Source organism: Thamnophis elegans, chromosome 16, assembly GCF_009769535.1.
Source record: "Thamnophis elegans isolate rThaEle1 chromosome 16, rThaEle1.pri, whole genome shotgun sequence".
Classification (NCBI taxonomy): Eukaryota; Metazoa; Chordata; class Lepidosauria; order Squamata; family Colubridae; genus Thamnophis; species Thamnophis elegans.
This window is the reverse complement of record NC_045556.1, coordinates 1,905,869-1,928,122: the sequence shown is the minus strand read 5'-3', so window position 1 is coordinate 1,928,122 and position 22,254 is coordinate 1,905,869. Positions and strand designations below refer to the sequence as shown.

The window sequence follows — 22,254 nt, the reverse complement described above, 5'->3', positions numbered from 1 at the left end:
TCACCAAAGTTGGGCAACACTTGATCAACTTCATCAATGAGAAGCAAGCTCAAATGTTGATGCAACCCCCTCTGATATTTCATTAAGGGCAGAATTTTCCCGTTGTTCTTAGGACGGGTTGTGTTAATGAGCAAAAATAGCAATAGCAATAGCAGTTAGACTTATATACCGCTTCATAGGGCTTTCAGCCCTCTCTAAGCCGTTTACAGAGTCAGCATATTGCCCCCAACAACAATCCGGGTCCTCATTTCACCCACCTCGGAAGGATGGAAGGCTGAGTCAACCTTGAGCCGGTGAGATTTGAACCGCCGAACTGCAGATAACAGTCAGCTGAAGTGGCCTGCAGTACTGCACCCTAACCACTGCACCACCTCGTCTCTTGCATGTGAACGTTGATCCTATAACCAGCAACCCTGAAGATACGTAGCCTGTAGAGAAAGTTCTCACAAGAAGGAAGGATGTTTTTATTTAGCCTCTTCCGAATTCTTTCTTACAGCATAATTGTCCTCTGGAGAAAGGTTTTTTTCTAGTTGCCATCCCAATCTTGAGAAAGCTACTCTTCTTTCTGAATAGGCATTTTTTTGGGGGGGTGGGAACGGGGGCTAAGAAGACACTTCAGAATATTTGCACGCTGTCCAGGTGCAAAAGAACAGGGCCACCAATGAAGGTCCAATTAAATTGCTTTATTGCTAAAAGCCTATGGACAGGAATCTTCTCAACTAATATAGTCAGTCCCAGCTTGGAGTTAAATAAAGTCAATGGCCGCCAAGGAGGGTTGAACTTAATTCGTTTGTGACTACGTAGGGATTCTGGGTTGGTTCCTCTTTTGACTCCAGTCCCAGTTTCTACGACTCCTTCCGCTTACACGCAATGTGTGAAATTTTTAAGGGCAGACCACCTCAATTTCTCAGGTCCAGCTTCATGAAAAACCGCCGCGCGTTGCACAACACATGCAACAATTCGGAAGCAAGATTACTCGGCTATCGCAACTGACTCCATCAGCCAGCCAGTGTAGACTGGCAACTACTCGGAGGAGAGCCTTCTCGGTGGCTGCTCCGACCCTCTGAAACGAACTCCCTGTGGAGATCCGGACCCTCACCACCCTCCAGACCTTCCGCGCCGCACTTAAAATCTGGCTATCCCGGCTGGCCTGGGGTTAAAGATTCTAACCCCTACTCGAATTGTATGACTGTTGAGTTCTTAAATGATGTAGTGCTTTTATGTTGTAAATTGTTTGTCCTTCCCCCACCCCTTTTGAACTGTGAGCCGCCCTGAGTCCCCCCAGGGAAAAGGGCGGCATACAAATAAAGTGAACTGAACTCCAGAAACCATTGTCAAGGGAAGGGAAGAAGTCACACAGGCAAAAGGAAGGGATTCCTGCATTCTTCCTTTAGCCAGAGTTAGAATTTCAGCTTGGGGTGAAGTCTTGCTTTTCATGATGGGAAAGAAAAATAAAATAAATAAATAGAATGTCTTCCCAGCTGTGTGAGAAATAATCTTGGAAGCCTTATCCCCATTGTCAGGTTTTCTGCGCATAATGAGCCGAATCCCATCGAGGAAGAGAAGGCATCTCTGTGGTTTTCATCTCCCCAAGCGCTAACCCAACCCCAGCCAGCAGTTTTCCTTCTTCAGATTAGGAAGGGCTTCTTATTTTGATTCCTCGGTTATTTTATTCGCACCGAGGGGGCTGCTCCCTTGGCCCCTGCCGATGTCTTGGCTGTGCAATGGTGGAAGCCTTCCAATTCTCGCCTCGCCTTTTGACCAAGCCCGGAGGGATTGCAGTCATCATATCAGCCTTAATAGGTTGGGTTTTCCATACCCATTTTTGGCTTCTAGCTGCTCCGTTGTTCGCATTTAAAAATCCAGAGTTTAGCAACCCTTGGTGATGTCTATATTTATTTATTTTTATCTATCTGTTTACTTTTATTTGTCAACAAGGAAACAAGTATGTAAACACTTGAAACAATGGCACCAATAAATGGATATAAATAAGAGCCAAGGTGGCGCAGTGGTTAGTGTGCAGTACTGCAGGCCACTTCAGCTGACTGCTAACTGCAGTTCGGCGGTTCAAATCTCACCGGCTCAGGGTTGACTCAGCCTTCCATCCTTCCGAGGTGGGTAAAATGAGGACCCAGATTGTTGTTGGGGATTGTTGTTGTAAACTGCTTAGAGAGGGCTGAAAGCCCTATGAAGCGGTAGATAAGTCTAACTGCTATTGCTATTGCTACAATTGTGTGGGGAAGGGAAAGGCAGGTAGTGTGTAGTATGTAGCCTTTACTGTCGTTGTACATCATGTATACAACAAAATTGGTTAATGGTCCTGATGAGAGAGATCCAGGTGGGCCACCCCTGGATTGGAACAGCTGTAAGGTTGGGATGACCTTCTGGTCTTCAGAATGGGACGTTTGTGAGTTGGAATGGTCCGAAAACATTGAACAACCCACGCACACGGGTGTAATTCAGGGCCCTTCTCATGTGTTCTCTCATCATGGACATCGCTGTGGGATTTCCACAAGGCCTAAGGTGGGTTGGAGTCTCACGGAGAGGAGACGTGGAAGAACGTGGGAGATGGTGCTTCAGTAGATGTCCCCTTGCTCCGAAGGATGACATGGTGGAATGTAGGCCTTCAACCTTCTTTCTGATCTTCTCAGGCGCCTGGGTTCGGCTTCGGCATCGCAATATCCGGTGGGAGAGACAACCCTCACTTCCAGAGCGGTGAGACCTCCATTGTCATATCAGATGTGCTCAAAGGAGGCCCGGCGGAAGGGCTGTTGCAGTAAGTGTTGATGCAGCCTGGGCTTTGGGGTGTCTAGAAGGCCCCTCTACTCCTGCTCCTTACCCAACCATCTCCCCTAAGCCCTTACAAGAATCGCATCCATCCTATCATGATGACCGTTGGAGTAAAAAACCAACACAGTTCTAGGCTACATAAACAGAGGGATAGAATCAAGATCACGTGAAGGCTTAATACCACCTTATATTGCCTTGGTAAGGCCACAATTGGAATATTTGCATCCAGTTTTGGTCGCCACGATGTAGAAAAGATTCTGATACTCTAGAAAGAGTGCAGAGAAGAGCAACAAAGAGGATTAGGGGACTGGAGGCTAAAACATAAGAAGAACGGTTGCAGGAACTGGGTATATCTAGTTTAATGAAAAGAAGGACTATGGGGAGACATGATAGCATCTTCCAATATCTCAGGGGTTGCCACAAAGAAGAGGGAGTCAAACTATTCTCCAGGGTGGGTAGAACAAGAAGCAATGGGTGGAAACTAATCAAGGAGAGAAGCAACCTAGAACTGGGGAGGAATTTCCTGACAGAACAATCAATCAGTAGAACAGAAGTTGCCTCCAGAAGTTGTGAATGCCCCAACACTAGAAGTCTTTAAGAAGATGTTGGATAGCCATTTGTCTCAAATTGTATAGGGTTTCCTGCCTAGGCAGGGGGTTGGACTAGAAGACCTCCAAGGTCCCTTCCAACTCTGCTATTGTATTGTAATGGCTTTAAAAGTGTTCCACAAGTTAACAATCACAGTTGGGACCCTAATTATGAGAAGGAGAAGGAGAGCTTCCCCCGTTCTTTACCTTGGGCCTGGGAAAACTTCCATGCTAAAAAAATAAATAAAACCAAGAAAAGATGCAAAAATTAAAAAGGGACTGAAGAACGGAAGAATTTTGACTTTCAGTCTTACTGTGGATTTGAGCCAATTGTTCTCCTTCCTTTATGTGGAGAGAGGGGGGGGTGGTGGTCTTCTTGACTTGCTGTTCTCTTATTTTCTTTCTTTCTCTCCCCCACCCCCACTTGCTTTTCCAGGGAGAATGACCGTGTCGCGATGGTTAACGGCGTTTCCATGGATAACGTGGAACACGCTTTCGCCGTCCAGCAGTTGAGGAAAAGTGGGAAAAATGCCAAAATTGTGAGTGGGGTCTTCTTCCCCCTCCCCTCCACCCTTCCTGTCTCTCAGGAAAGCAGTTGCCATGTTGGGTTTACAAATGATTTGGCAGGATGTGCATATCATATAGGTAAGGGAGGGAGGGAGGGACGCGGTAGCTGAGGGGCTAAGACTCTGAGCTTGTCGATCAGAAAGGTTGGCAGTTTGAACCCCTAGCGCCGCGTAACGGAGTGAGCTCTTGTGACTTGTCCCAGCTTCTGCCACCCTAGCACAGGGGTTCCCAAACTTGGCAACTTTAAGACTTGTGGACTTCAACTCCCAGAATTCTCCAGCTAGCTCTTCTGGCTGGAGAACTCTGGGAGTTGAAGTCCACTGGGAGTTGAAGTCCACAAGTCTTAAAGTTGCCAAGTTTGGGAACCACTGCCCTAGCAGTTCGAAAGCACATAAAAAGTGCAAGTAGAAAAACAGGAACCACCTTTGGTGGGAAGGGAGGAGCGTTCCGTGGTTTGAATGCAGCATTGTAGGCTCACTCTGCCCACTGCCAGCAGTTTGATCCTGACTGACTCATCCTTCCATCCTTCCGAGGTGGGTAAAATGAGGACCCAGATTGTTGGGGGCCAGAGGCTGACTCTGTAAACCGCTTAGAGAGGGCTGTGAAGCGATATATAAGTCTTAAGTGCTATTGCGAAGGGAGGGAGGGAGGGAGGGAGGGAGGGAGGAAGGAAGGAATGAGACAGGGAGGCACAGGAAAAGGGAAAAGATGTCACAGTGGTTGGAATGCAGCATTGCAGCCTAATTCTGCTCACTGCCAGGAGTTCGATCCTGACCGGTTCAAGGTTGACTCAGCCTTCCATCCTTCCAAGATGGGTAAAGTGAAGACCCAGATTCTTGGGGGCCAGAGGATGACTCTGTAAACCGCTTAGAGAGAGCTGGGAAAAGCACTGTGAAGTGGTATATAAGTCTAAGGGCCATTGCTGTTGCTATTTGGCATGTGGACAGTTGACACCCCCTACCAGAAATGACTGTTGCCTTGGATGTCTTCCAGACCATCCGAAGAATGAAGAAAGTCCATATCCCAGTGACTCGGACGGATCCTGACCCCGTCTCTGAAAACGACGAGGACAGCTACGAGGAGGAACTGCATGACCCCCGAGGTCCCCACGGTGCTACAAGCAGAAGGCACGAGAAAAGTTGGACGAGGGATCGCAGCGCAAGTCGAGAAAGGAGCGTGTCGCCTAGGTCGGACCGGAGATCCATGGCCTCCAGCCAACCCGCCAAACCCACGAAGGTCACGTTGGTGAAATCGCGGAAGAACGAAGGTACTTTGACGGCCCCTCGGTTGAGAGAATTAACCCCCCTTCCCTTTTGACCCCACTTGGCCATTTTGATCTAATTTGGGACAGAGCTAAGGGTCAGGATTGTTGGGAGCTGGATCCCTTTACGTCCTAGCTGAATTATTTGAAAATGGATCGAGAACATGAAAAAAATTGGAATCCATCGGGAATTAATCTTAGCAAGTTCACCCATCTTGTTTGGAAAATGTAAGTGCATGTTGCCAAAAAGTGTTTTCTCTAAGTGCTTTTTTAAAGAGTAGGACTTTTTCTGCGTAGCCGTTGTGGAGAGAATTGGAGGCTGGAATATCAGCTGTGTTCATGACTTTGAGTTGGCCAAAAATGTATAAAAGATGGCATAGAAATCACCTTCCTCTTCCTTGACTTCTTCTCCACCATTATTATTATTATTATTCGCAACAACAGAATTGTATCACAGCGGGCAGTTGTTTCGCCGGATTTGGCATTGGTTACTAGTCGGGCCCCACCCAGGGGCCTAGGACGTCGTAATGTATTTTCGTAATATGCGTGCAGATCCAAGCAGTGCGGCTTTTTGCATTTGACTGATGGTGATTTTGTCAATTTTTAACTGTTTTAAATGTAATTCCAGTGCTTTTGGAATAGCACCCAGTGTGCCAATCACCACTGGAATTACCACTGCTGGTTTGTGCCATAGTCGTTGAATTTTGATTTTTAAGTCCTGGTATTTTGCGATTTTTTCATGTTCCTTCTCGTCGACCCTGCTATCACCTGGTATTGCGATGTCTATGATTATAACCTTATTTTTCTCAACCAGTGTGATGTCTGGTGTATTATGCGCCAGTATTTTGTCCGTATAGGGAAATCCCATAAGATCTTGACCATCTGATTTTCGGTGACTTTTTCAGGCTGACGTTCCCACCAGTTTGTTGCTGTTTTAATATTAAAATTTTTGCACAAATTCCAATTGATCATTTGCGCTACTGAATTGTGCCGCAATTTATAATCAGTCTGCACAATTTTTTTTACAGCAGCTGAGTATGTGATCAACAGTTTCATCAGCTTCTTTGCAAAGTCTGCATTTGGCATCATCAGAGGATTTTTCGATTTTGGCCTTGATGGCATTTGTGCGGATAGCTTGTTCTTGCGCAGCCAGGATTAGTGACTCTGTTTCTTTCTTTAATGTACCTGTTTTTAACCATAACCAAGTTTGTTCACTGTCCACTTTATCTTTTATTTTTTCCAGAAATTGGCCATGCAATGCTTTGTTCTGCCAACTCTCCATTCTTGATTTTATCACTTCTTTTCTATATTCTTGTTTCGTCTGTTGGGCCTTCAGTAGATTTTTGTTCTTTACTTCGATTAATAGATGTTCTTGACTTTCTTTTATTATTATTATTATTATTATTATTATTATTATTATTATTATTATTATTATTATTCCTCCTTCCTTCCTTCCTTCCTCCTCCTCCTCCTCCTCCTCCTCCTCCTCCTGAGTGCTGGTGCCCAAACTCGTTGTGTGCTTTTTTCCTCATGAAATCTTGCAGAGGTAGAACTCTAAAAATCCCTACGATGCATAATTTAAAAGTTTCATTAATAAATGGGAGTGGAATCTTTGTTTCTTGTCTAACCTTAATCCTGGTAAAATCTTTCACCTCATTCCTGGGCGGGGAAAGGTGATTGCCCAAGTCCTTTTATCTTTGCAGAGCATCACATCCTCACATCATTTGAAAACCACGTGTTTAAGGAGAGAATACTTATACTTCAAAAAAAAAAAACACCCAATTTCCTTGTATTTATGTACAATGTCAATAAAGATTATACTTATAGAAGATGAAAAAGAAACAAGGGATTGGTGACCCAGCCCTCCCTGGCTGACAAATCTAAAATAGGTCCTGTTGGGCTGGATCAGGGTTGATCCCAGCTGTTGAAAAGTATGGATTTAATCCTTCTCTTCTACTTCTATGAGGGGTCATCACTTCAAGTGGTTCTCCTAGAACATTGTCTCCCAACCTTGGCCATTTTCAGAGGTCTGGATTTGAACTTCCAAGAAATCCTCAGTCAATCCTAGGAGTGGAAAGTCCACACATCTTAAAAGAGGTGATCTTGGGAAGTCTACGTCTCTTAAGGGCCAATGTTGAAGTACACTGGGCTAGGCGGGACAGAAGCCCAGGAAAATAAAGAGGGCACTGGATATTGTTGGTAGAACATGACAACTTATGGGAAACCTTCATTGAGAAGGTCTTCTCCTGCACAGCCTCTCATCTTACCCCAGGAGGAGACAGAAGAAAGAAAGAAAGAAAGAAAGAAAGAAAGAAAGAAAGAAAGAAAGAAAGAAAGAAAGAAAGAAAGAAAGAAAGAAAGAAAGAATCAAACAAGGATCAACTTCTCCCTCCACCCCCCACCCCCAAAATGTAACCTGCCATGCTCTGTGGGAATTGGTAGAGTCCAGGGAAGTGCAGTTGGCAGAGAAAGCAGGTTTACGGAAGTTGTGCTGTCCTTGTTCCGGGTTGACAACATCTCGCTTCGTTTTTCGTTTGGCACAGAATACGGGTTGCGCCTGGCCAGCCACATCTTTGTGAAAGAAATTTCTCAAGACAGTTTGGCAGCCAAAGATGGCAACATCCAGGAAGGAGATGTTGTGCTGAAGGTATGGTCTCTCTCTCTCTCTTTCTTTCTCTCTCTCCCTCTTTCTCTCTCTTTCCCTCTCTCCCTCTTTCTCCTCTTCTTTTCTCTCTCTCTCCTCTCTCTCTCCTCTTTTCTCTCTCTCCCCCCTTTCTCTCCCTCTCTTTCCCTCTCTCTCCCTCTTTCTCCTTCTTTCTCCTCTTTCCCTATTTCCCTCTCTCTCCCTCTTTCTCCTCTTCTTTTCTCTCTTCTCTCCCTCTCTCTCCCTCCCTCTTTCTCCTCTTCTTTTCTCTCTCCTCTCTCTCCCTCCCTCCTCTCTCTCTCTCCTCTTCCTCTTTTCTCTCTCTCTCTTTCTCTTTCCCTCTCTCTCCCTCTTTCTCCTCTTCTTCTTTTCTCTCCCTTCCTCCCTCCTCTCTCTCTCCTCTTCCTCTTCTCTCTCTCCCCCTCCCTCCCTCCTCTCTCCTCTCTCTCTTCTCTCTCTCCTCTTTCTCCCTCCCTCCCCCTCCTCTCTCCTATATATATATATATATATTTGCGTTTGAGCATCTCTTTTATTTAAAGTACAAGTAATCCTCAAGATACGACCATTCTCTTAGCCACTGCTTGAAGTTGCTTTGAAATGTCCAGCTTTTTAATCAGCTATATTTTGGAGTACTAAACAATTCAACTGTTTAAAGGGCAGAAAAGGTAGGATATTCTTAATCTAGTTTGAGGGAGCAGTGAATGCCCTTTCTTCCACCTTTTATCTATCATTGTTTGCTGGAGGGAGCTCTAGTTCCAGTAGATCCAGAAGGTTGCAGATGGGGACAAGCTGGTTTAGACAAAACTGCTGACATTTGCCACCCCAAACCCACCCTTTTAATTCTTCAAAGATGCCAGGAAGGTATAGATGAGGGAGGACCAACCTTGGCAGTTTTAAGACTTCTGGACTTCAACTCCCAGAATTTCCCATCCAGCCATCTCCCAAAAGATGGGAGGATTCTGGGAGTTGAAGTCCACAGGTCTTTTAAAAAGTTGCCAAGGTTGGACATCCCTGGAGTAGAGGCTAACTTCTCATCGGTTACTCCTACCAGTCTTTTCCCTCTGCTCTCTTGCAGATCAACGGGACTGTCACGGAAAATATGTCCTTGACAGACGCCAAAACCCTGATAGAGAGGTCAAAGGGCAAGTTGAAAATGGTGGTCCAGAGGGATGAAAGAGCCACTTTGTTGAACATCCCAGATCTTTCCGACAGCATCCACTCAGCCAATGCTTCAGAAAGAGACGGTGAGTATCGCTTGCCTTTTCTCGGTTGCCTTCCCCGCTGACCAACAGTTGTGAATGTGTCAGGTGGAGCCGCAAGGCTTCCGGGATCTTCCGCAGGGGAAGGAAGGGCTGAAGAAATGCCCAAAGAGTCCACCTTCCACTGACCAAACGGGGCAAATCAGTGGAGATCCAGTTCGGAAAGCCGGACGGCTCCCTCCCAAGTCCTGCCCAAGCCTTTGCGTTCATCCCTCAGCGAAGGTCATGCCATCTTTTTACTTCTGAATCATCTCATGAAAAACCCCACTTTTATTTAACAGACATTTCAGAAATTCAGTCGCTGGCATCTGATCATTCCAACCGATCCCATGACAGGCCCCGCCGCAGTCGTTCACGATCTCCTGACCAGAGGTCAGAACATTCTCCACAGCAGCCCAACAATGGCAGGTGATGGTTGCCTTGTGCTCTTTCGAAATAGACCTTTCTTTTTGGTGAAAAGAGTGGCGGGAGGATGGCTGCTTTGTAGGGGGGGGACGGGACGCAGGAGCCCACGGGTGGGGAGGCACCCCTGGACATCGGTGAGGTGATGGACCCTTTCAAAGGCCTTCTCTTTGGAGTTCTGATTTGGTCTTCTGGAGGGTTCACTCTTGAGGTGCCCCCTAAGGGAAGGATGGGGAATTAGATGCGTAAGACAAATGTACGTGTTCTGAGTACGTGTTACAGGATTCAATCTGGGTAGGTCACCGAGACCAGAGATTTTCAGTGTCTTCTAAGCTTCTGGATTCATGCTGGAGACCATCCTCACGGAACTTCTCTCTGTCTTCTCCCTCCGGAATATATTCTGGAGATAATCAGATATTCTGTTAGGGAGAAGTTTCCTGACGATGGGTTCCAGCAACGAGAATCCAAAAGCGTAGAAGAGTCTGAAAATCTCTGGTCTTGGAGGCTGTCCTGATTTCGCTAAGAGTTTTGACTAGATTCAACCAAGGGGTTCTTGGAGAATTAGCATCTGGGAACATTCTCTTCCCCCCCCCCTTACAATTAAAAACAATTTGAGAAAGGCCCAGCCCCCAAAAAAGAAGGATTGGATACATCAGTGATGTGGAAGTGCTACTGAGAAGTCCCAATGGCAGTGTTTCTCAACTTTGATGGCTTGATTGTTGCAGAAAATGACAGGCGTTAGACTTCTCAGGATACAGGAAAAGCTTATTTGGCAGCCAGGTTCAGAAAGCCAGCCCATGGCTTAGCATTGCAAGTTCTGAACCACCTTCATTATCGAAGCAATCATTCTTATACATTCTCAAAAGCATTGCAACACAGAAATACTTAACACATTTCTTAGTGGTTACCTTGAGGAGAAAGCCTTATAAGGAGATGGGGGTCTTACTTCTCCTTTTGTTTATGGAGTACGTGTCATTAACGAACTTTAATTGAACCCTGGACTTTTGACATGGACTTTTGACATAGGGACATCGGCTTAGAACATCTTGTGGTTAGGCACTGGCTCCCTGTTCTTTTGCAAGCTGCAACTCTGCCTATGTTTTGATTTGATTTTTTTGATTTTATTAATATTTGTAGGCCGCCCTTTTCCCTGAGGGGACTCAGGGCGGCTCACATAAAATCAGGGAGGGGGAATAACAAAACAATGACAAAGACACATATAATAAAAGTAATAAGCAACATACATTCATCATTCGGGAGGGGCGGCTATCCTTGTCCCCAGGCCTGACGGGCTAGCCAGTTCTTAAGGGCTGTGCGGAAGGCCTGGACGGTGGCGAGGGTACGAATCTCCACGGGGAGCTCGTTCCAAAGGGTCGGGGCAACTACTGAGAAGGCCCTCCTCCTTGTGGTTGCCAGCCGGCACTGGCTGGCCGATGGAATACGGAGGAGGCCCAACCTGTGAGATCTAATTGGTCGCAGGGATGTAATTGGCAGAAGGCGGTCTCTCAAGTATCCGGATCCACTACCATGTAGGGCTTTATGGGTGACTAATAGCACCTTGAAGCGCATCCGGAGATCCACAGGTAGCCAACGCAGCTCGCGGAGGATAGGTGTTATGTGGGTGAACCGAGGTGCACCCACAATCACTCGCGTGGCCGCGTTCTGTACTAGCTGAAGTCGCCGGATGCTCTTCAAGGGCAGCCCCATGTAGAGCACATTGCAGTATTCCAGCCTAGAGGTCACAAGGGCCCGAGTGACTGTTGTGAGAGCCTCCCGATTCAGGTAGGGTCGCAACTGGCGCACCAGGCGAACCTGGGCGAATGCCCCCCTGGTCACAGCCGTCAGGTGGTGGTCAAACGATAGCTGTGGCTTTAATATAGAAGTAAAGGGGCTCTAAGAGGCTGTCCAGCCTGACCCAGTAGGTTTCACACTTAATGTCCAAATCTCACTTTACGTCCTGCTTTATGAAGAGGAGTGGACTTTAACTCTTAAGCGCTGCTGGCTGGGGAATTTTGGGATTTAAAGCCCACCCTTCTTCAAGCCACCAAGGTTGAGAAACCCCATCATGGAAGCAGAAACAACTCTTAATAAAATAGGCTCAAATATTATTTGTATCTTGGGTGTATGGAGTTAGCCCTACTAAAGTCCTCCGTGATAGAAGTATGCATGTTTTGATGGGGGAGATGGACCTGGGGCAAGAGCTGAATGGCCCTCAATGAAATCATCCTGTAGCCGACTTCCCTTGTTTGGTGACTGAAGGTTATTTTAGAATGCTGCAATGTTGAGCATGCTTTCATAGAGACCCAGGATCCTTCCTGATGCAGCACAGATGTTACAAGTCGAAGCTCTACTGCCAAAACACATAAGCCGAGTGAAATCACACCTTGGGTGACTCATGGGAAATGTAATTTTTAACAACATTCTGTCATCCAGAAACAATGACGGTGTCAAGACACTTCCTGCACCCTCCTGTGTGTGTGTGTGTGTTTTTTTTTATAGAAGCAAAACAAAATTGAATATTTACTCGAAAGTTCAAAACTGAGGATAGTCGAGATAGCGTCCGACCCATGATATTCTTTTCCAGGTTCATGTCGTTCGATTCTCCTCCTTCAGAATTTTTATAGGAGAATCTGTTTTCTCCTCCGTGGCTGGAGGTGATTCCAGCGGGATGAGCATCTGGAATCCTATGTAGTTCGGCTCCTTGATGGTTCTTAGCCAGTGGTCGTCATAAATTGGATATAAAACGACCCTCCCAAAATTGTCACGAGCAAAGTGGGGTCCAGGATTAGTGTGGGTAGAACCGTTTGCAGGTGCTGGCAATCTGAGTTGTGTCTTGTTGGTCTGTTGTGCTGAATCGTGGGTAACTCTTGCGATGCAGAAGGCAGGTTCCAACTTCAACTATTGTTATTGTCTTGAGCAGAGGAAGGCCGAGGACGGATAGCATAGTTTTTATTGTTGTACAAAATAAACACAACGGAATTGGTTTGGATCTGGCCACCTTACCCAGGCCATGTCTTCTGCAACAAGGAGAGGAACGCTCTATTTGACCTGTAGGGATGAAGAGCATCCTCCGGCTTTTATCCTACCCCGGAAAGTTTACTCCAGGTGGAAAAATGGAACAGCCCAAGGATTTTTTTTTCCAAAGAGGCTTCCGCAGAACTTAAGAGTTCCACGTGAACTTTATGGGATTCTGTGAGAGATTAAGTTTGCTATGGGAGAGATTTTCGGGACATTGACTGCTGTTATATAGACATCGGAGTTGTCCTTGTCTGCATAAATATCATGGAAAAACAATTCACCCATTGAAGCAGAAGGTGGGGTGCAGTGGAGAGCAGGAGAAGCTGAGCGAGGGCCACTTGAGGATGCCGGGTTTGAGTGTTGGCTTTTCAAGAAAACCCTGAAGAGCTGAAGAAGGTTAGCGGGCCATTCACTGCCTTCTGAGAAGCAGACACAGATACCAGAGGCAGAAGCTTTGGGGCTCCTGGACTCTCCGGCGACTGATCTCCCACCCTTGCTTGTAAGACTGAAGGAGCTTTCTCCCTGAGGTGGTTTTTCCTCAACGCCGTTCTCTGTTAAGGAATGGCTTCCGTACGAGCCGTCCTAGGGCTGGGATGTGACTCCTGGAGGATATTTCAGAGGCCTCGTGGTGATTCTGGAACCATTCTGGGTGGTTTGGTTTCCCTCTGGAACTTGGCAGGGTTCCAGGAGGAGCCGGAGCACATCTGGGAGACAGGCAGGTTGAGTCTGCCCAGAAAGATCGGTTGACAGACAGATGTTTGTAAGTCAAGGACTATATGGATGTTCCTTGCTTCCTGTTGAAAGAGTTGGGGAGAATGGCATCCGTGTATACCTGTGGAGTTAGGTTCCTTCTAAAATGTCAACGTTGGGAGGAGATCTCTTGCAGATGATCTTTGATAGCCAGTGCTGCTGCTGCTGCTGCTGCTGCTGCTCTTCTTCTTCTTCTTCTTCTTCTTCTTCTTCTTCTTCTTCTTCTTCTTCTTCTTCTTCTTCTTCTTCTTCTAATTCTTCTAATTCTTCTAATTCTACTTCTTCTAGTTCTTCTAGTTCCAATTCTTCTTCTTCTTCTTCTAGTTCTAATTCTTCTTCTTCTTCTACTACTACTACTACTACTACTTCTTCTACTACTACTACTACTACTACTACTTCTTTCTAATTCTTCTTCTTCTTCTAGTTCTAATTCTTCTAGTTCTAATTCTTCTTATTCTTCTAGTTCTAATTCTTCTTCTTCTACTTCTACTTCTTCTTCTACTACTACTACTACTACTACTACTTCTTCTACTACTACTACTACTTCTTTCTAATTCTTCTTCTTCTTCTAGTTCTAATTCTTCTAGTTCTAATTCTTCTTATTCTTCTAGTTCTAATTCTTCTTCTACTTCTACTTCTTCTTCTTCTACTACTACTACTACTACTACTACTACTACTTCTTCTTCTTCTTCTTCTTCTTCTTCTTCTTCTTCTTCTTCTTCTTCTTCTTCTTCTTCTTCTTCTTCTTCTTCTTCTTCTTCTTCCCATATTTGTTTTGTCTTTTGAGATATATCGTTTTTGGGATGAATCTCCACTTGTTTTTTGTTTGTTTACTTCTATCCTTCCTTTATTATTTTTACAAATAATTCTAGGCCGCAAACATAACCAACGCATCTTCCTCTTCCTGTTATGACAATAACAACAACAACTCTTGAAGAGGCAGTTTGGGCTGAAAGTGAGTGACTGGCTCAAAGTCACTCAGTCTGCTTTCACAGCTAAGGCAGGACTCGAACTCACCGTTTCCCAGTTTCTAGCCTGGTGCTTTAGCCACTAGACCAAACTAGCTCTTGGTTTACCAGCAATATCATATCTGATTGTACCTTTTTTTAAAAATTGCAACATACAGGAGGAGCAGATGCTTTAATTAAACAAAAATATTTATTTTAACCATGCCCCTAGATTCCAGAGTGATTAGAAAATGTCGTGACCCATCAAAACCGCGGTCCACTAAAGCGCGCTCGACGAAAGCGCGTACCTGACGTCATCAGCAGCGCGACGAAAAAAATTAAACATAAATTAAATTGAAATTAAAATAAAATTAAAGCAAGCCGATTCACAGAAAGGTAAGGGTTAGGGTTAGGGTTAGGGTTAGGTTTAGGGTTACGTTAAGCGTTAGGGTTAGGGTTAGCGTTAGGTTAAGGGTTAGCGTTAGGTTAAGGGTTAGGTTTAGGGTTAGGTTTAGGGTTAGGTTTGGGGGGGTTAGGGTAAGGTTTTCGCTTTAATTTTAAATTTACCGCTCACAGCGCGATGTTTTTGTCGCGCTGTGATGATGTCACGTATGCGCTTTCGTCGAGCGCGCTTTTGTCTACCGCGGTTTTGTGGTGGAACCGAAAATGTTCTGTCAAGCTGGGGTTTTCCTTATATTTATCATAAGCTACTCTTTAGATTTTCCTTTCTGCACGAAATTACGTGAATTTCTTTTCCCCGCCGCCGGCAATTTAGTATTCATATTTGCTTTGGGAATCAACGGGGGTTTTTTTGTTCCCCCCCATAAAAAACATTAGGACTTTCCCCCTATTTAGTCAGCAGTAAGGCACGCCCATGATTGCACAAATCAATAATTGTCATTGCAAAGATAATCCTATCTTTGTCATGGTAATCAGTCATGCTCATTCTTGCACCTTCTCAGTTCTTCGGTGTTGAGGGCTTTTGGTACAGATCTCTTGACCTTTCAAGGAACGGTTGTGTTTACCAGGCAACAGCTGAAGTCCTCATTCGAGGAAGTGCGTTGTTGCGTACAGGGGTCTCTTCTAGGATTATGAGTTGGTAGAGGTGATGATGGTGCCATCTACTTGCCGGAAGTGGCTCCATCCGAGCTAAGGCAGAGTTCTGGGCTGGATTTTGCATTTGTTGTTGTTCATTTATGGAGGAGGAAAAAACAGCTGTTAAAACCCAATCTCGCTTTGCACATTAATTATTTCACCAAGGATAAATTAGTATTGCTTCCTGGGTGCAGGGAAGCAAGCAAATTCAGAGAGAGTAACGAGAATGTATCTGCTCAACCTCAAGGATATTCTTTGCTGTTCCAATACCTGAGCATATTAGCTGTGCCTGGGGAGGAGGGTTAGGATAGCAATAGCAGTTAGACTTATATACCGCTTCATAGGGCTTTCGGCCCTCTCTAAGCGGTTTACAGAGTCAGCATATCGCCCCCAACAATCCGGGTCCTCATTTCACCCACCTCGGAAGGATGGAAGGCTGAGTCAACCTTGAGCCGGTGAGATTTGAACCGCCGAACTGCCATCTCACCGGCTCAAGGTTGACTCTGCCTTCCATCCTTCTGAGGTGGGTGAAATGAGGACCCGGATTGTTGGGGGCGATATGCTGACTCTGTAAACCGCTTAGAGAGGGCTGAAAGCCCTATGAAGCGGTATATAAGTCTTATTGCTATTGCTTCTAACCCAACCCCCTGCCCAAGCAGGAAACCCTTGTTGCATTGCAGACAAATAGTTGTCCAAACTCTTCCATACCTGGGGAAGGGCCAGTTCTCCAGACACCTTCCAGCAAAAGAGCCCAGACAGGTTCCTTCTCTCCCCCCCCCCCCCCCCCCCCCCGGTTTTGTGCCACATTCCCATGTAGTAGCTCTTTGTTTATGAAATGTCTGGATTTCCTCATTGGAGCCTCTGATTACGCTTTGCCAATTTGAAAAGGGAGTGTGTTGTTTCTCTCGATGTAGTCACCGGAGTAGAGATGACGAAAGAATAAGCAAGCCGGGAGCCGTTTCCACGCCCGTGAAGAACGCGGAGGAAACGTCTCTAGCCAAAGCCGTAGAAGAATCCGTAGCAGAGAAAAATGACAAACAGACTCCGCCACTTCCCGGTAAGGAATTGAGCGATCGCGTTTTCCATGTTTCAATTTCCACACAGGCAGCTTCAGGAGCGGTGCGGTGGCCTAGTGGTGGTGCCTCTCGCCTCACAAAGCAGGAGTCTGTGAGTTCGATCCTAGGTAGAGACAGATATTTCTCTTTCTGGGCACATTGAAAAATATACCTGCCGAACAAAACTCCGCATTGGTGACAGGAAGAGCATCTGGCCAGTAAAATATTTTGCTATTCGGTTGCCCCAGACTCCATCCCGCAAGGGATTACGGGGTCGTTAAATGATGATGATGGTGAGAGGCAGTCCTCAACTTACGACCCCAGTTGACCCCAAAATTTCTCTTGCAAAGTGAGAGATTTGTTAAGTCAGTTTTCCCCAACCTGGTTGATAAGTGAATCTGCCACCCCCCCGTGGACTTCGCTGATCAGAAAGGGATCACATAACCCCGGGTACATTCCGACCGTCATAACTACAAGTCAGTTGCCAAATGTCTAAATTTTGATCAGGTGACTCAGTATGAAAAAAAATGGTCGCAAGTCACTTTTTTGCAATGCAGTGGTAGCCCTAAATGAACCATTGTAAGTGTGTAAGTGTGTGTGTGTGTGTGTGTGTGTACATAACTCCACTTATATGGAGAGGGACGCGTTGGCTCAGTGGCTAAGATGCTGAGCTTGTCAATCAGAAAGCTCGGCAGTTTAGCAGTTCGAATCCCTAGCGCCGCCTAACGGAGTGAGCTCCCGTGACTCGTCCCAGCTTCTGCCAACCTAGCAGTTCGAAAGCACGTAAAAAATGCAAGTAGAAAAATAGGAACCACTTTTGGTGGGAAGGGAACAGCGTTCCATGAGCCTTCGGTGTTGAGTGATGCCGGCCACATGACCACGGAGATGTCTCCGGACAGCGCTGGCTTTTGGGCTTTGAAAGGGAGATGAGAAGCGCCCCCCTAGAGTTAAGAACGACTGGCCCAGATGTGCGAGGGGAACCTTTCCTTTTACCACTTTTTATGGAGGCCTGCCTGAGTGAGAAATACACACCAGGAAACTCTCGTTCTTTATTGGAAGTGGATAATTTCCAGACCCAGATTAGCGTGTTCTTAATGACGCCTAAGATTAACTCCTGGCTCCCTTCCAAACATTCCACCACATAATGACTCCTTATTTACCTCCCCGTTCCTATTATCTGCCCTCCTACTATATTTATGTGGTCTCCCACACTCCAAATTAACAGCCAGATGGTGATGGAGGAGCTTTGTAAACAGCTGTTGGAACTCCCTCCTAAGCCCCGTTGTTAATATTTCTGAATTGTGTAACGTAATGAACTTGCTTGCTGCTGCGAGGGGCCAAATGTTTTTCTTCCTGGTCTTCCACCCCGTCTGTCTTCGGTAATTATTGTGACGGCGGGTTTATTATTGAGGCGATCTAGTATCTCGGCCTTTTATCCAGCAGCTCAAGGGCGCGAAGGACGTAATCGGCTGCACCTCCCAGTTGATGGGGTCCTTCGTGGTTTTCCTGCAGGCGTTTCATCACCCAGCTAGGAAACGCCATCAAGCAGCTTGTATAGAAACGAGAGAGCAAACGCCCCACTCCCTGCTAGCACAGATGAGGTTATGAAGCTGGGTCATGTAACGTCAGCAAGGGGGGGAAAAAACAAGCTCAGAGAACCCCACAGTCCTCTTCCTCCTCCTCCTCCTTTCCACAAGCTCCCCTCCCCTCTAGCCTTGATGATGTTACCTAGTTGGGCCATGAAATGTCTGTAAGAAATTAACCAAGCTCAGAGAAGACCAAGTGTGACCTTCTCCTCCTCCCCTCTAGCCCTGAACACCAAGGACGACCACCACCACCACCTCCTCCTCCTCCTCCTCCTCCTCCTCCTCTCCCTTCTAGCTCTGATGATGTTCCCTAGTTGGGTGATGAAACGTCTGCCACGAAACCACCAAGCTCAGAGAGTACAAAGGACTTTACAAATTCTCCCCCTCCATCCCCACTCCTTCTAGCCCTGTTGATGTTACCTAGTTGGGTAATGTAACGTCTGCAAGAGAATAACCAAGCTCAGAGAGCACCAAGAATGCCACAGTTCCCCCCCCCCCTCCTCCTCCTTTCTAACAGTGATAAGGTTATCTAGTTGGGTAATGAAACATCTGCAAGAAAATCACCAAGCTCAGAGACCCCACCGTTCAATCCCGAGCTACAAATATTCTCTTTTTATTGACGCCACCTTATTTTCCTCCATCGTGAGAACTTGCCTGGGTAGTTGGGCTGAAAGGAGAAAGAGCCCAAAGCCAGCCCTCAAGGAGGACTAGAATCTGGGCTCCCCCCCCCACTCCGTTCCCGATCTAGTCCCTTCAACCCTAACCCCACATGGCATGCTAGATGCCTTAGCAATAGCAATAGCAGTTAGATTTATACACCGCTTCATAGGGCTTTCAGCCCTCTCTAAGCGGTTTACAGAGTCAGCATATCGCCCCCAACAACAATCCGGGTCCTCATTTCACCCACCTCGGAAGGATGGAAGGCTGCGTCAACCCTGAGCCGGTGAGATTTGAACAGCCGAACTGCCGAACTAGCAGTCAGCTGAAGTGGCCTGCAGTGCTGCACCCTAACCACTGCGCCACCTCGGCACCTTCCCCCCCCCCCCCCCAGCCCAAAACGAAGCCACCCTAGAGAGGAAGGTCCAGGTTCGTTCTCTGAGCTTGTGGGTGGGTTTCCGAACGTTTCATTACCAGGCTGAGTAACATCTTCAGCAGAGGTTGGGGAACGTGGCTGTCGGTGTACTGTCCATAAGGGCTCCAGGTGTGGGTGCATGCAGAGTTCTTGTGATTCCCGATGGCGTAAAAGGGTGAGCTTAAAACTGCAGCCGTGTCCGAGCCTCGTTTTCACCAAAAGGGCATCCTTCATCCCATGCAACCTTTTTGTCTTGTCCGAACAGAACCGAAGCCCGTCTATGCACAGGCTGGACAGCCCGACGTGGACTTACCCGTTAGTCCCACCGACGGCCCCCTACCCAACTCAACGCACGAAGACGGGATGCTTCGGTAAGAGGATATTTCCACCTGTCCCGTGTCTCGCGCCGGCTGTGAACATTGACTGATAACGCCATCGTCTTCGTGGACCACGTCCAGTGGAGGGACGATTGTTCCCTGGCCAATGATGGAGCTATTCGGACCGCTATTCTCTGGGCTTCGGCTCTTTTTAAGTATAGGCAATGGTGGGCCTGGGCCAAGGAGTATCTGTGGTGGATTCCTGGTTACGCTGCCGGAATCTGTACTTTCCGCAAGACCAAAGTTCTCCTTGAAATGAGCAGGGGTCTCTCTTGACCGACTCCGTGGCTCTTCACAGTCAACCAACCCGTCACGATAGGCCAAAAGGAAGAGCCGGGCCAGAGACACACCCGGCTTCCAAATCCTCCTCTTCTCCTTCTTGCAGGCCAAGCATGAAGCTCGTGAAATTCAAGAAGGGCGACAGCGTTGGCTTGAGATTGGCGGGCGGCAACGACGTTGGCATATTTGTGGCCGGTGTTTTGGAGGACAGCCCCGCGGCCAAGGAAGGCTTGGAAGAAGGCGATCAGATTCTCAGGGTAGGTGGGCAGCCCTGCTGTCACCCCAGTCCAGCTGCAACCCCAGTCCAGCTGCATAGGCGGCCATCGAAGAAAACACCTGGTTGTATCTGTAGACGCAGAGAGGAGGAAAAGTATTTGCAACTCAGGGTCGGATTGTGGGAGGCTCAGTGCACCCTTGAGCTTGGTGGTTTTCTCGCAGATGTTTCGTCACCCAACTAGGGAACATCATCAGTGATAGGAGAGGGTGGTGTTTGCAGAGTGGAGGAGGAGGAAGATGGTGGTGGGAGATGCTCTCTCACCTTGGTTCTTTTCTTGCACTGATGATGTTCCCTAGTTGGGCCATGAAATCTCTGCAAGAAAAGACGTTCAGAGAGCACCAAGGACCTCAGAAGTTCTCTTGGCCCTCGACTCCGCAAACCCCACTCTCTTCAAGCACCGATGATGTTACCTAGTTGCGTCACGAGCACCACCCATCAGGAAATGTTGGAGATTAGCAGAGAAGTTTACCCTAAGAAGAAGGGTTACTGTAACGTGCTCTACATGGGGCTGCCCTTGAAGAGTGTTCGAAGACTTCAGTTAGTCCAGAACGCAGCCACGCGAGCGATTGTGGGTGCACCCAGGTACACCCACATCACACCTATCCTCCGCGAGCTGCACTGGCTACCCATTAGTCTCCGGACCCGCTTCAAGGTGCTGGTCGTCACCTATAAAGCCCTACATGGCATCGGACCTGGGTACCTGAGAGACCGCCTCCTGCCGATTACCTCCCATAGACCAATTAGATCTCACAGGTTGGGTCTCCTCCGGATTCCATCTGCCAGCCAGTGTCGGCTGGCGACTCCCCGGGGGAGAGCCTTCTCTGTTGCAGCTCCCGCCCTTTGGAACCAACCTCCCCGTGGAGATCCAGACCCTTACTACCCTCCCGGCCTTCCGCAAAGCCACCAAGTCCTGGCTGTTCCAGCAGGCCGGGGGGCTTGTGAAACATCTAGCCCCACGGAAATTGTGAATGTTGCGTTTTTTAAAGTGTTGTCTTTGTCTATTTATCCCCCTTCCCTTGTCTATTGTGAGCCGCCCGGAGTCCTTCGGGAGTGGGCGGCATACAAGACAACTAAACTAAACTAAGGCTAAGAATGCACACTGGGGAGACATCTGCAGGTGGCTGTGAAAGGCACTGTCCAATAACAGAACATCTGGAACATGACTCAGTATGACATAAGTTCAGCAAAGCTGTTTCAGAAAACTAGATGGCTGCCCAGTTGGGTTCGTTGCGTCGTCAGTGCATTTCTGTAACGTTGATGTTCCTTTTGGGGGCGCCAGGTAAACAACGTCGACTTCACCAACATCATCCGGGAAGAAGCCGTTCTCTTCTTGCTCGACCTTCCCAAAGGAGAAGAAGTCACCATCTTGGCACAGAAGAAGAAAGACGGTGAGTCGGCGGCCTTCACGGGCCTTGGTAGGTTCGCTGGACTGGCGACGGAAGCCTTCATCCTCCTCCTCCTCCTCTTCTTCTCTCTCTCTCTCTCAACAGTTTATCGGCGCATCGTGGAATCCGACGTGGGAGATTCGTTCTACATCCGGACCCACTTTGAGTACGAGAAGGAGTCTCCTTACGGGCTGAGCTTCAACAAAGGGGAAGTTTTCCGCGTGGTGGACACCCTGTACAACGGCAAGCTGGGCTCCTGGTTGGCGATCCGGATCGGCAAGAATCACAAGGAAGTGGAAAGAGGCATCATCCCCAACAAAAACAGGTGTGTTTCAGCGTTGTTCCTCAAGCCAACCTCTGGCGGGGCAGCCAAAGTTGCGTTTAGAAGAACCTCAGGGTTGTGTTTAGGGGTCACCAACTTTTCGGACCTCAGGGGCCACTAAGTTTCTAATTTTAAATCCCACGGACCACTAATACTAATGACCAGATGGGTGGATGTGGGTAAGGTGGTCATGGGACTGGGTGGGCGTGGCCAACTCGATGTCACTCACGTCGAGGGGCGTCTCACAAGCCTCTACTCGCCCCTCCCCTCCCAACCCACTCCTCGCTTCCCCGCCCGGGCTCCTTAGGGCCCCAACAGGAAGCAGTTGCTGGAGCTAAGCAGAAAAAGCATCACAAAAATCAGACACAAATCAGCACATTAGAAATGTGCCTGGTACATTTTTAATTATGTTAGCTTAAAACTTTGGTTCGGTGAGGCTTGCAAGGTCCGATTATCCTGCAGCTTTCCAACGGATATTTTTCTCCCCTCAACCAGCTTCCCAACGAACAGCAAGGGTTGGTTTCCTTTAGAGGTGATAGATTGGGTCTCCTTGCCGTCCAGGGGGATTCTCAAAAGGGTTT

The 22,254-nt window shown here is 47.4% G+C and overlaps 1 protein-coding gene across 5 annotated transcripts in view; it reads left to right on the top strand.

Annotated features, from left to right (window-relative positions):
• TJP1 (tight junction protein 1) overlaps positions 1-22,254 on the top strand; it is a 180,995-nt gene that overhangs the window by 132,739 nt on the left and 26,002 nt on the right. For all 5 annotated transcript variants that reach the window (XM_032233484.1, XM_032233483.1, XM_032233482.1 and 2 more), the window contains 11 exons: positions 2,652-2,776; positions 3,814-3,916; positions 4,938-5,211; positions 7,749-7,852; positions 8,925-9,093; positions 9,390-9,516; positions 16,235-16,377; positions 19,299-19,404; positions 19,796-19,946; positions 21,246-21,354; positions 21,457-21,676. In XM_032233484.1, the coding sequence (XP_032089375.1) occupies positions 2,652-2,776; positions 3,814-3,916; positions 4,938-5,211; positions 7,749-7,852; positions 8,925-9,093; positions 9,390-9,516; positions 16,235-16,377; positions 19,299-19,404; positions 19,796-19,946; positions 21,246-21,354; positions 21,457-21,676 (1,631 nt within the window). The remainder of the gene's footprint in view (positions 1-2,651; positions 2,777-3,813; positions 3,917-4,937; positions 5,212-7,748; positions 7,853-8,924; positions 9,094-9,389; positions 9,517-16,234; positions 16,378-19,298; positions 19,405-19,795; positions 19,947-21,245; positions 21,355-21,456; positions 21,677-22,254) is intronic.